A 14,747-nucleotide genomic window follows, 5' to 3' on the forward strand; every position below is an offset into this window, starting at 1 on the left:
GTCACCTTATAATGTGAACCATTACTAGTCATTTTTAGGTAAGCATTTTATTATTGTAATTATATTTTTTCCTGAAATTTGTTTCATTGAATTTTTTCTGTTTACAAGTTCAATAAACTGTTCTTTATAAATATTTGCATATTGGCAATCTTTATAAATGAATTAAAATATAAAAGAATGAAATATGTTTTCTAATGTTAACATTGCTTAATGTATTTTATTAACATCTATTTTTGACCTTCTAATTGCAAAAACAATTAATTAGCAAATGTTAGAAATAGAAGTTTAAAAATATTATTTCAACTTAATACAGATATTTAAAAAATGCTTTAATTCTAATTACAAATTTGCTAAAAGTTATCAATTAATTATTAAAACAAGAAACAGAAAGCGATCACATTTTTTAACCACTTATCATTTATTAGCTGAAAAAAAAAACTCGCATGAATATTAGAACTAATATACAAAAAAATGATGGAAAATATAAGAGAATTTTTTTTCCTATAGCAAATATAAAATGAAAAAAAAGAAGAAATTTTTTTTTTGCAATTTTAAAAAGTAATAAAAAATTTCTAAATTAAAATTAAAATTTGGAGGAAAAAAAACACAATATTGAAAACATTTTTTGTTTCCATGAAGCAGTATGGCCAAAAATGGCCCTTGTGCCAAAAACCCCAAAATGTTTCCATGAAATGTTATTAGTTTTAATAACTTAAATTTTTTATAGGTAATCTGACACCCCTTTTAAATTAACTAAAAAGATGTATGAATTTATCTTTTGAATTTAAGCTTTGTTTCATTTTTTATCATCTAAAATTTCTGTATTAAAGTACATGATCAAAGCTTTTGTAATATATTGAATTAACTATTAAAACTTTTAATAAAGCAGCAAATTATTTCAAAAATTTATTCTTTTGTTCATTAATTTATTAGATTTTCAGCATAATCACCATCATGATGAAAAATCTTAACAAATATGCAAAAAGAAAGAAATTAGAATACTGTTGAAATTCATGAAGTTTTTAAAAAAATAACTTAAAATATATGTATATTAATGATTTTTCAAATCTTTTGTTATTTACTTTCACTGATTAATATGAAGGGAAAAAATACAACCAAGAAACATTTTGATTTAAATTTACAAATTAGATTTTTGAGAATCTATTTGGCAATTTTTCACTATCAACTATTGAGCTAATAGCTAACTTATCTTTTAGATTATTTTTAAAAATTTATTCTTGTATAGACAGATTACACTAAAAATAAATTAATTAAAAAATGAAGTCAAGGGAATTTTTATCGTATTTTTCTGTTTAAAGTATGCATTTTTTTTTAATTCACTCTAAATTTGAAAATGTAAAAAGGGAAGGGGGGGGATCCTGTTATACAAATTTACTAGAAACCAGATAGTTAAGTAACATTGTTCCCAAATGTGTCCCTTACTTTCTAAAGCTGTCCCTGTGTTTAATTTTTAAAAATAATGTAAACTTTTGGTTTTATATAATAGTAAGAACATTCCTACCCCCTACATGATTTGATCTCTTATTTGATTGACTTAAAAACAAATATATAGAGAGAGAGACAGAGGGTAATTAAGGTCTCTTAATAAATTAGAAGAGAGAATAAATTAAGAAAACTACAAAATTTTTCTTTATTTTATTCCAAATATTCGATTTGCTTTAATAGTGTGTGGCACATGCCTTATGGTTAGTGATATTCTTGACTGCCTTTTCAATTCATTTGCATTTTCAATATTAGACATGCTTAAATTTTTAATGTTTTCATCAATTACATCTGTTGTAATTTCTTTTATTCCATGAAGATACTTTGTATACAAATCATCCTTAACAAGAAGCAAACTGCATCTTTCCAGAAGAAGAGATCCAACATAATGACAGTTTTCAATTTGGTGTTCCTAGGAAGGGAAAATGGAAAATGATACTGATAAATTTCAAAAAGGAATTAAAATCTTTAAAATAATTGCTGCGACAATCATTTTATACATTAGCTTAATTATTTTAAAAGAAAACTGATGAATTTCAAAAACCAAATCTTGCAAAAATCCTGAATAAAACATTCCAGGAATCATTGAACATCCTCATGTATGTAAATATACAGAAATAAAAATTCTAAAGTATATTTTCAGGTTTGTTTGTTTTTTTAATCATAAAAGGGATTAAACCAATATTTGTCTTATATTTATTACTTACCGATTCTGAATTTTCAGAACTGCAAGGCTTTTCATAATAATCTAAAACTGTATGTGAGCCAAGATTTATAGTTGCTATAGTTGGATAAAAGAGAGGCCCATCTTCATGAGGCTGAAAGAAAAAAATATATATTCATATAAACAATTTTTTTTTTAAATTTTCTATATAAATTACTTATTTTACAAATGGAAGTCACCAGTGTAAATAACTGACTCACTTTAAACACATATACATAGATACAATAACAAAATACTCTTTTGTGAAGAAATTTACTTTCTAGTTCCATTCATGTAGGAAGGTAATAACATTCTATTGCATAATAAGCCCAAAGATACAGGAATGTTGTATCATTTTTCACCCATTATTGTTTAGTACAGGAAGTTTGTACCTATGTCCTTTCCATCAAATGGTCAGGAATTGATGAGTTATGAATGATTCAAGTATATATCAATATCACAAAATTCTTTTTTACCTCACAGCAGGAATCTTTAACCTTTGAAATCCTTCTCTTGTAAATGAAATCTAATTTGTTAAAAATTCAAGAACGAAAATAAATATAAATGAAAATAATTTGCAAGTGTGGGGAGGGAATGCTTCAGTGTTTATTTGCATCATGAAAGGTTCTAGTACAGCTATGTTTCTAACATCCAAACCCTTGTGAATGGTAAAGGGTTCATATACAAATTAAGATCACATTTTATAATTTAATTAGAAGTTTCATTTTCACTATTGTACATGATAACTTGTTTATCAAAAAGGAAATTTAATGCTGAAACATAACTTTAAATTTTAATGTGCATGCAAGTACCATTTTCAAATTATTGCTGTGCCATAAAAATTTAATCATCAAAAGGTTATTTTTTTTTTTTATTTTAAGAGTTTAATCTAGATATTTTAAAGTAAGCAATGTGTTGTGCTTGATAAAATTTAAGATTTTTTTAATTTATTTAATAATAAACAAATTCATTTCAACAGCTGCCCAGATTTAGCATATTTAAAAAGGAATAACATTCTAGAACCAAAATATATGTATATAAAATATTTCCAGAGAATCAAAAGAGAAATTTATCAAAATTTACTAAAAATTTCAGATTATAAAATGAAAGAATAGTACAAGAGGGAACAGAGGAATATTTAATTTAAAAAATTATTCTCTTGCTAGCTGATATTTACTATTTACAAATATTGTAAATATATTGCTAAAAATAATAAAAACAAAGCCTGGTATTTTACTTTCAAGTGTCTTATACAAATCTGCAATTATTATTAAACACAAAATATAAATGTTACAAAAAATGTAGAATTTTAATTAATATAGCAATCAAACCCTTTATTTTCTAATAAATGGAAACTTTTAATAACATTTTTTTTAATTATAATTGAAAATAAACTTCAAATAACTATAGGATTTTTTAAAGCATGACTATTTAAATCACTATTTATAATGAAGATTATTCTGAATACTATTAGGGAAAAAATTTAATTCTGAAAAATAAATTATAAAAGTACAAACATATTTTTCAAAAAAATTTATATTAATAAAATTTTATAAATTATGAATATCTGTCATCATATTTATCATTAAGATTGTTTCAAGTACTAGAGGAAAATAATGAGCTTTTGAAAAAGCTCTTTATATTGTTACAGTTTTTTTTAAAAAAACTCACTTTTTAAAAATATCATTCTTGATATTTTTCTTTATATTATCACAACTTCTAACAAAGTAAACTAATTACAACGTTGAAGGAATTTGAAGTGTTCAGTTCACTATCTTGATTTGTTAAATTTCAAACAATATTTCAATAATCTCTTTTTTAGCTCAGACTCTTCTGAAATCCAGGCTTTTCAGGAAAAATGATTTGCAATTAACAAGCAGAAAGCTTAATGTAAATTGAGCATCTCTCCTCTGAAATTTACTGAAGAATCACTCAACAATGACAGTGGGAGAATAAGCAACCAATGTTAAAAGATAAGATTGTTCTGCACCATTTTACAGTCCTCTTCAAAAAGTGTAAGGAAATTAACATACGGTATTTCAGCCAAGAGGCTGTCGTGTGACAGTCTGGGCCAAAATGGAAGTCAGAGGATAAACATTTTTTTATATTTATAAACCTCTTTTAACGAATCTACTGATATATTTCAAGTAGCATGGAATTAAATAGTAATAAAATACAAATGCAATCTGTTACAAGTGTTGCTTCATTCAATTTCTGGCAAATTTCTTTTTTATTACTTACATTTTTATGGGTACTTTTTCAATTTATATACAATCATGCTTATCTTGCAGATTTTTGTTGTAAAAATAATGCACAGAAAATCATATTATCAATTATAAATTTTGGAATGCTAGTAGAATTTATTTTTTTTCAAATGATGGCCATAAATAAAAATAATTAATTTTTTTTCAAATGAAATTACAATTAGAAATGTTTTTTAATTATATACAATATAAATATATTTTTCACAGAATTATTTATTTATAACTATACATTTCAAGTTCAGCATTCAATTGTGTCACAGTGTATTTTTTTATGGAGTTTTTTTCATAAAAAGGTGCAAATTATTACCTTACGTAATTTAAAGAAAAAAGATAACATAGTTCATCACTAGCAGTAGAGTAAGTTGTAGCATTTTTAGTTTTGAGCAACAAATAGATAGGATTAATTTAAAATTAGATTTAAATTATTATTTCTAAAAGTATGGACATACATTTTTAGATTCATTAACTGCCCCTTAACTTTTAATTTTTATTCAATTTCTCAAGAGCCAGCCTTAGGGCGATGCAAACCCGAATGAAATGTTCAATAATATCTGGAGGTTTCCAACCAACTTTCACACAGAATATTTAATTAATTTATTTAAAAAAAACACTTCTATAAGTGAGTTAAGAAATAGAATTTTTTTTATACTCATTTATTATTATATTGTTACGAATTTCCTGCGATGTGCTTAGAGTAAATTCAATAAGAAGAATCCTTTTAAAATAAATAAATAAAGCTATTTATTTAACGAAGACTGCGCATTCAATAGCTCAGTCACCAGCCTACAGCTTGCTTGCTGTCTAAGGCTCCAATACAACTCCTAATCTTTCGTGCTTGTTTTTATATGCTCTCTGCCGGAAGTGACGTCACGAACAGGAAGTTATGTCATATTAGAAAAATCCAGAACCTTGGAGAGAATTCAAGAAATCAGGATCCCTCTAGAAAATCCTCTCTGTCGCCAAGGTTTCCAACTTCCGTCGCCAAACTTGGCGAAATGTCGCCAAATTTGGCGACAAAAATTAGTTGCCTAAAACATCGCCAATGAGCCAATATCTCGCCAATTTGGCGACTTGCTATTGAAATACAATGGGATATATATAACATTCATTATCATAAGACAAATTACACCAATTTACAGAATTCGTAACAATATGTATTATAGAATTTTAATTTTTTTTCTCAAATACACTACAAATGGCATTAAAATTGAAGTAAACTGGTAGATTAATTTGTAAGCAAATTCTGAAAAAACTGAAAATGTGTTAAATCTTAGAGAATATGAACGTGTGTACAGTACAATACAGGGAATTAAGGATCTTAAAAGTTGCTTATTTGTGATTGAAGAGCACATCATGTATGTCAGTATCTGACTAAAAATGCAAAAATATATATATTATGCACTTGATTTGAAGCTAAACAAATTAGCTTAGTCTTATACAGATGATATTTTAAAATTATATTAATATGACATTCTTATCTGTTTGTTTAAAATAAAGGCCTTCAAGTATAAAGGTAGTGTAAAGACCTTCAATAATATTTTTTAATTAAGTTTTTAAATAACGTAGTTAGATGCAACTGCAAAGCATTTATCACTATAACAGTGTTTATTACATGCATGGTAAGAACTTGAAAGAAATTTTTATATCGCTAAACAAAATATTTCAAATAGCTACATTCTAAAATTAATTTTCTAATGACTCAAACTCCAAAATACTGTGTGAACAAACTCTTCCCAAAAACTATATAAGTCCCAAATACTTTCTCATGGTCCTCTCTTTCCTGCTTCTTTCACCCTATTCAGTTACACTACACTGTGCTATCATCATACTTGGGCAAAGATATCTTAATAATTAAACATTGGATTATTTCATTGAAAGTATGAAAAATAAAAATAATTAAAGGAATAAACAACTGATTTACCAAAGATGTTTCACACACACACATCCCATTTTTTATTTATATAGTTTTTTTAGTTCAGGTCTTAGTTTAGTTTGATTTATGGAGTTATTTTTATTCTTCATGTCATCATGGAAGAAGTCTAAATTTTATTTATTAATTCTTTCAATTTTTATTGAGACTTTTTTATAAGATTCACAATCTTAAGAGAACAGCTGAAAGCAGAACAGGGGGGAGGGGCAGGTTAGAAAATATTTTTTGAACTTACATAGCTTTAGAATAAAATATTGAGGGGATTTTTGGTTTGAGCATATGTTAAAGGTCACTGCAAGAATATAAAAAGCCTGTGAAACTCAGAAGTTAAAATGAAGCTGTATTTGGTTGATTAGAATGCATTTTTTGAATGTAGATAAATTGTGAAATTATTACATATATGAAAATTATATTGTAAATTGTATACATACCATAATCCCTTGTCCTGGCAAATATTCATTTATTAAGACATGATTTGGTAACTTTTCCTGGAATATTCCTAGAGTTCCTACTTTGTCTACATAGTTTAAGAGCCACTATGAAAAAATGAAAACAGTATTTTGAAAATTTTATCTCTTATGTATCATTACTTTCTTTTACATGCAATAAAGAATGTATAAAAGTTTAAATAATTTAAATAACATTGACATATTAATTAAAAATATTCATTTAAAACTGTTATTATTTTATGACATATGTTAGCAATTAATATCTTAGTATGTTTAAACATTTCATACATTTGTCATTTCTTCCATCCATTCATTTCCGATAGTTATTTTAGGTTTGGAAATTAATATTTTATGAATTAATCTTCTAGGCCACCTCCCACTTTTTCATTTTTTTAAGGAAATATAAATTAATAAAATATAATTAAGCATAAAAACAGAATTCAGATAAAAAAAATTATTATATATGTGAATCTTTCTTATTTTCATTCATTTGTGATATGATTAAATATATTTTTAATCTCGCAATCAAACAAAAAATACAATTGAGTACAGTGGATTCCAACAATAAACAGAAATTTTTGGTGTCTTGAATTTATATACGAGTTAAATTACAGAGTATAAAAATACAATAGAAAATTCTTTAATGAAAAAAAGCATATGGAATAAAAAAGAAAATGGAAATGATTCCATCTTGATTATTAGGCTTGAGGAGAATGCATCATTTTTTTTTTTTTTGTCAAATTAATCAAGATGAATCTGATAATAATACACATATAATGTGGTAGTTTTAAAAAACCAGCAGGAATGGTCTCTTCAAATCTTTCTCACATATTCTTCAATTAAGGTCTTATCTCAATCCCCTAGCATAAAATTCAGGACCTTGAGTGAAGTTGCACATGTTTTGCATAGCATAGGTGATCAATAGTTATGGAAGATAGATCTTTGGCAGGAATCTAGCATCTTTTCTAAATGGATATGGAAGCCTTTATGGATTATGGAATATGGATTTTGGAAGCCTTTTTACTGATCAATTAAAGCCAAAATTTGACACAGAAATGCAGTTGTAATCACAAATTGAATTTCATTGATTTAAGTCACTGCATTTATGAAGTATAATATTTAAATGCATGTAAAAGTACAAATGAGTTAAGAGTTACTATATTTAAATGCATGTGAAAGTACAGATTGACAGATGGTCCATACCTCAGTAAAATGTGCTCAAAATTTAACAAGAATCTATAAATTAGATACTAAAATTGCATACTAAATCTTATCCACTAAGTTCTATAGATTCTGAAGTTATTAAATTCCATTATAATCAGATAGTTAGATAGCCAAACTTCCTGTAAATAGATCTAATTCAAAATTTGAAAGACATCTAAACATTTGGCTGTTAAGTCCATTTATTAAATTTTTTCTGTCTAGCTCAAAGTGTTTTTGAGTTCATAGACAGATATAATGCTAAAAAAATATACTTTTTGAATTCTGGAAGGTTTGAAAAGTGATGATTTGTCAAAATCTCAAGTTCAAATTTTTTGACGATTACAATACTTCTTCAATAGTTTACATATGAGAAAGTAAAAATCATCAGAGTGATGTTGCAAAATGCACATTTATATCTTATTATCTCTAACGATTTAGTTCCTTTACTCATGTAATGAGTGTGGATAGATAATGTAAGAAAAATAGATAATGCTATGAGTATGAGAAAAGTAATTGTAAAAATGAGCAAATATACCAGAGTCTAATAAGCAATACTTAAAATAAGTCCCTTTATATACTGATTCTATGATATACTGATATACTGATACTATACTGTCCCTTTATATACTGATATACTGATATACTGATTCTATATATATATACTGATTCTATGCTATAACAAGTATATTTATACATCCACAATGATTTGGAAATATTTTTCACTCATTGCAAATATTGTTCATTCATTTAAAATTTGTTTTATGCTACCATAAATAATTTTAATCTTTTAAATGGGCTTTTTCATTACTATTTACTATATAAAAGACTATGAAATTGAACATATGAAAATACAGAACTTAAATACAGTGGATATTTTTTACAATCTTAAAGTAGTATTAATTGTATGATACTTTAAAAATTTTTTTTATTTCATCTAAAGCTTTATGATCCCTTGGGATTTGTAGCAATCGAGCATGTTGGAATTATTTATGAAATGATGCACCAGCTACAATTCTTAGATTTTGGATTCTCTAGTGGAAATTGTACCTAACTATAATAATTTCCTGTCCAAAATCAAATTGATTGCAATAAACTAAATCAAGAGAAATTTAATTTTAATATTAATTAAAAGGTTGCAAAGCTCAATTGATGGAATAAGCATTCTTCGCTGTTTTTCAATGAATTCTTTTACTTTAAATCAATAAGGCAAATAAATATCCATAAAAAATTATTCTTCAGTCTTTGTTATACAGAAAATATTTTATAAATTATACATCTTTAGAATGTCAATTATTTAGAGAGACTTATTTTAAATTCAAAATAAACAATGAGATGTTTCTTATTTATACAAGTAACCACATAATATTAAAGACATAAAATTTACTTCAGGTAATTTTTCTTGGATCATTCCTTTTGGATGAGGAAGGCCACCTAAAATATATTTAGAAAATTATTTTTTATTTTTAAAAAGGTTTAAAAAACATCATATTTAAATAGAAAAGAAACAAGAACAATATAAACATAAAAGTAGAAAAAACACAATCACTTATAAAAATAAAAACCATCATTCATTCATAAATCATTTTTTATATCTCAAGGACCCTAATAATTATATTATGACATAGATAATTTTAAAAGCAGAGAATTTCTTGTTTTATTAACTCCAACAAGAATGAAAAATTCTAAAATTAAATGCTATAAATTAAAATATATAGTAATATGCAGTAATGATAATATTATTAATTAATAGATGAGAGATATCAATTATAGTTAGTTAATAATTGTTATATGAATAAAGTATTGACTATTATGATTGATTATTGCCCAAAAATGTGAGTCATTTCTTTTTTTATGCATCTTTTACTTTTATTCCCCATTTTCTTAAACTTCTTACTACCATTCACAAAATAATATAGATAAAATCATGATTTTAACATGTAAATATTATAAGATAATGAAATGAAACAAATATTACTTTATAGCAACATAATAAAAAAAAATCATTTACCCCAATTCTGCAATCTTCTGTTGGATAGAGTTTTCCACTTTGGCTTAGGAGAGCTGTATATCTTCTCTAAAAGTTGGCTTTCTTCACTTGGCGTGATGAAGTTCGGCACATAATAAGCAGAATCAGGCAACTGAAATAAAGTTTGAAAAGTAAAATATAATAAATTTCTTTTTCCAAAACATGCTTAGATTTTTCTTGATCCTAATCTTCTGATTCAGTAAAATCTAATACAAAAGCTGATATCAGATTATTAAAAAGATTTGAGTCTAGTTTTCATAGATGATGTCAGAGCATATATCAGGAAATATATATAAGGAATCAGAATTTTGTTTGACTGTGTTGCTTGCACGCGAAAGATAAAAGTATACTTTTTTGCCCCAAATAATTATAAAATAGATCTACCTTATATTGATAAAAAAAAAGTTTGATATTTCAATAATAATTTTTTTTAGGAATAAGCAATGAAAATGATCCTTTTTTTATGTATAATGCTTTATGAATTTTGGAAAGGATGAGTGTTGGTACAACACAGAAAAATATTTTTCTGTTTATTTAAACTATGTTCCTGCTCTGCAGATTGTAAAAAAATGGCTTGGTAGATTTTGAATGGTAATTTTACATTGGGAGGTCTAGAGCAGGCTAGCCTTCTGACAATGATGATGGCACTATGAGCACTTTAGTAGAAGAAAATTTTTGAATAACAACTGAGGAAGTTTTGGAGAAGCTGATTGTTGATAATTCGACCATATTTTTCCATTCTATAAAAGTTGGATAATGAGTTTAGAAATGCATCCAGGTACTGCATTTCACTCTCTTTATATTAGCCATTTCCTTTATTAGCCATTATAATAAGGAGTATTTTTTTTTTAAATCTTATGGCAACAAGTAATGATTTTATATAAGATTGTTCAGCACCAAAGAACACGAAAAAAACAGATGAAAGGGAAGAACCTGCAGCAAAGGCTTGGATGCAAATTAATATGGATTGATTTAAAATTGAAATTATGTGTTTGATTGTGAAATTATTCATTTCAAGCTATTCCAACATGAAGTAACAATAACATCAGATAAGCACTGTGAATAATCCACTAGATTTTATGCAGTCTTTAAAAAAAAATTCCAGCTCTAACAAATAGATCTTTTTTCATGACAATGCCATGCCACTTGTTGCACAATAAACACAGTAAAAACTGTAAGAGTTGAAATGAGAAAAATGAACTGAGAAAACTGTAAGAGTTGAAATGAGACATTCTCCTGATCTTATATCATTTGATCATTGACAATTTCAGTCTTTGCAGAATAGTTTAAAAGGCTGAGTAGCCAAATTTTATCATAAAAAAATATGCAATTTTTTATTTTCAGAGGAAAACAATGTAGTAGCTTTGATTATAGAAATGTGTAATTATGAAATTCACTAAGTTAGCAAAAAAAAAAATCTAATTTTATAAACAAAGAATACTACAAGTGAATAAATTATTTTTATTACTTAAATTAATTCATGAATTCATAATTAATTCATGAATTAAATATTTTTCACAAACATTGAGGCCAAGTTATTTATTTTTTTCTGCAAGTTTCTTATGAAAAAGTTTACATTGTCTTGCATTCACATAACTTTTCAATTTCTTAAAAAAAAAATTTAAAAAAAAAGGTGGTTAAGAATATAAGTAAACAGGTTTAAGACATAATAACCATGTAAATTTTACTAACTAAATAAAATAAGTTTTTTTTTTTTGAAATTTAAACTGATTTTTTTTAATTGTTCAATTTTCTAAAAAACAGTTTTTTGCAATATACTTTTTTTAAAGTCTCTAGTTGTTGAACAAGCAAATCACTTTCAATTCAGTTTTAGTTATTCCCTTTTCTAAGAGAGATTTTTTTTTCTATGAAAAGATCAAAAATCAGATTCTTTCTTTTTTTTATGACATTGATGAGAGTTTCTTTACCTCTCTGTTCCAGCAAAAATAGGTGGTATTTAGAAAAGGCTAATGCTGTTCATATTCTCAGTTCTCTTGTAATCTTTAGTTCTAATTGAATTACAGCTAAGTAAATTTTCAAAATTTTATACAAATCATCAACAGAATTACTCTAAGAGCTCACCTAATTGAGCTGAAGAGCTCGGAATGATGTAATTTTATATATTGCATATCACTTTTTATAATTCTTCCTGTAATATACAGTATTTTATATAACTTCTACAAATAAAAAAAACATTAATATAAAAAATTGTTATTCTAAATAAAAATTTTAACTAACATTTTTTAAAGATATATTTTAAAATTAATTCCATAAATATGTAATATTGCAGTAAATCATCTTACAAAATATTAATTTCAGATGTTGAGAGATTAATCTGTTTTTAAACATTTAATCAAAAGTTGTTTATTCAGTAATACCCTGTATTTAGCTGAATAATGCAAGTGCTAATTTTTACACTTCCTAGAAAGTAAATATGAACATAAACTTGAAGAAAGATTACTAAACAAACTACTACTTAGTCCAAAGTAAAAATTTTTAATAAATAATAGGATATACTTATCAGCTGAAATTTGGAAAAGCCACATTTGTTTGGCAAACATTAATTTAATTAGAACTTATTCCATTCGGGATCATAGGAATTTATCTATCAGACATCCATAGAAAAAGTGAGTTTCTAAGATATGAGAATAGTGATAACAGCTCAGAAAGAAAAGTAATTTTTACTTCATCAAATTTTTCATTTTTTCTGCAATATCTGTCATCAGTTTCTATCATAGATAGCCATGATATATTATCTATTATTAAAGTAATATGATTTTCCTTAGTAGAGTCTTTCCTCAGCAAATCATCTGTAAAATATTTCATCAATAATTTTGATGAAATAATGGGAATAAACATATAGTACAGCTGTGTTATATATGAAGTAAGTGTTTGATCAATAAGACTTTACAACAACAAAAAATTCTGATTCAGTATATTTCTTCTGAGTTGGAGAAACAGTTTACTTTAATTATATTTTCAAACTGCTCATTCAAAAAGATATTGGGGTTTGAATTTGATTTTCATATAGCCTTAATAAACAAACATGAGCTGCTAGTTTCTTTAATGAATTCTTTATTTCATTGCCAAGGCCTTTTTTCCTATAACCTGTGGCTGAAAAGTATCACTCTCTTTTCACAGAGCACAATTATATGGGGCAAAATTTTTAATCATTAATGTTTTATTAATATTATAAATCTTTATAAAAGTAAAGTTAAAAAATTAGCATTTTTTAACTTCAAATTCAAATTTTTAAAGTATTAGCTAATGAGCATTATCAGCAGATTATAAGTTTATATGATTTGTTTTATTTTTCATTGTGGAATCCTTACTTCAGTTTAGCATATATATTAATTTTAATGAATGTGTAAATATTAATTTTTTAGTGTTATTCAACTGAAAACATGGAATTTAATTTTTAAAAAACAATTTATATTTGTAATTTTTTTTAAATAACTAACCCATCATCATATCAAATTTTTATTTTGCCAGGTGATTTACAACAATATTTAGTATTTCAGGGATAAATTTTAAAATATATTTTTTTTTAAATATGAAAAATTTTATTCAGATTTTGACATATTTTTGTAAATTGTATTTATATTTACCTATTGTATGTTAGATACCGCAAGAAAGAGCATAATGAATGCTATAAAATGACAAGTTTCCCATCTTCCTATCTCTATTAAGAAAGCTCCTAAAATAATTCCAACATTCTCAATGTCAATTTTTGGATAAATCTATAGAATCTTATATACTAGTAATTCAAATCCATACCGAAATATCCCAATGAAATTTCATATTTTCCTAAGTCTGTATAAATAATATACCCGAGTAACATTTTATAAAACTCTGAGAAGGTGAGGAAAATTTAACTTTAAAGTTTGCCGCTTTGATCAGGAACACATTTTCTAAATTTATAATTAATACGATTAGATTTAATTTTTTAACCTTACTTTCAATACTTTAAAATTGGTCCATTCCATTGTAAACTCAGAATTCTTCACGAAGATATTTCATTCATATTGACAATAAAATAATATACAAATATATGAATGTGTACGCAAGTATTTAGGTGGAAATAAACATTATTAGCCCAAGACAAGGATGTAAACAGAATGGGATAAGTAGTTACGAAAGCTATTAATACTGCACAAGACAAGTAGCCGCTGAAATGAGTAAACAAATCGAAACAAATTGTAAATGCAGTTTTCGTTCAACGTTCTTGTATTTTTTTTTTTTTTTTTTTCAACAAATCATATTTTATGTTTTTTTTTTAAAAGTAGTAGAATTATTTCTCATGCAAAAAAAAGTTACCAATCTAAATTATTATGAAAGATAAGAAAAAAAAATCTTAATAATTTTTATTCATATTGCATTATTGTTGCATTAAAACACCTATGAACTGAACACCATTTTCTAGAAAATTACTGGTCCATTTTGAACGGCGACAATGCACTAGAACATCTGGCAACTTTTTTTTTCCGTTGCAGAATAGCGTCTGCAAACAGTTTGTACATATAAAATGATTAGGCATAGCAACATAGCTAGCATGAATTCTGTGCTCTCATTGGTTAAAGAAATATTTATGTGATGCACTTTCAGCTCACATGTGAACGTGAACGAAAAGACATTATTTCCGTTCTTATGACCGAAAAATCTTACTTGA

The 14,747-nt window shown here is 25.6% G+C and overlaps 1 protein-coding gene across 1 annotated transcript; it reads right to left on the reverse strand.

Moving 5' to 3' along the window:
- Positions 1-1,632: 1,632 nt before the first annotated feature.
- On the reverse strand, positions 1,633-14,312 carry LOC129975813 (alpha-ketoglutarate-dependent dioxygenase alkB homolog 6-like). Its single transcript, XM_056089042.1, has 6 exons — positions 14,035-14,312; positions 10,061-10,190; positions 9,437-9,483; positions 6,832-6,936; positions 2,211-2,321; positions 1,633-1,915 (listed from the first exon to the last, which is right to left on the reverse strand). Exons 1-6 carry the CDS (start codon positions 14,062-14,064, stop codon positions 1,652-1,654), a joined length of 687 nt encoding a protein of 228 aa, XP_055945017.1. The 5' UTR covers positions 14,065-14,312; the 3' UTR covers positions 1,633-1,651.
- Positions 14,313-14,747: the final 435 nt, after the last annotated feature.

Source organism: Argiope bruennichi, chromosome 1 (genome assembly GCF_947563725.1).
Source record: "Argiope bruennichi chromosome 1, qqArgBrue1.1, whole genome shotgun sequence".
NCBI lineage: Eukaryota > Metazoa > Arthropoda > Arachnida > Araneae > Araneidae > Argiope > Argiope bruennichi.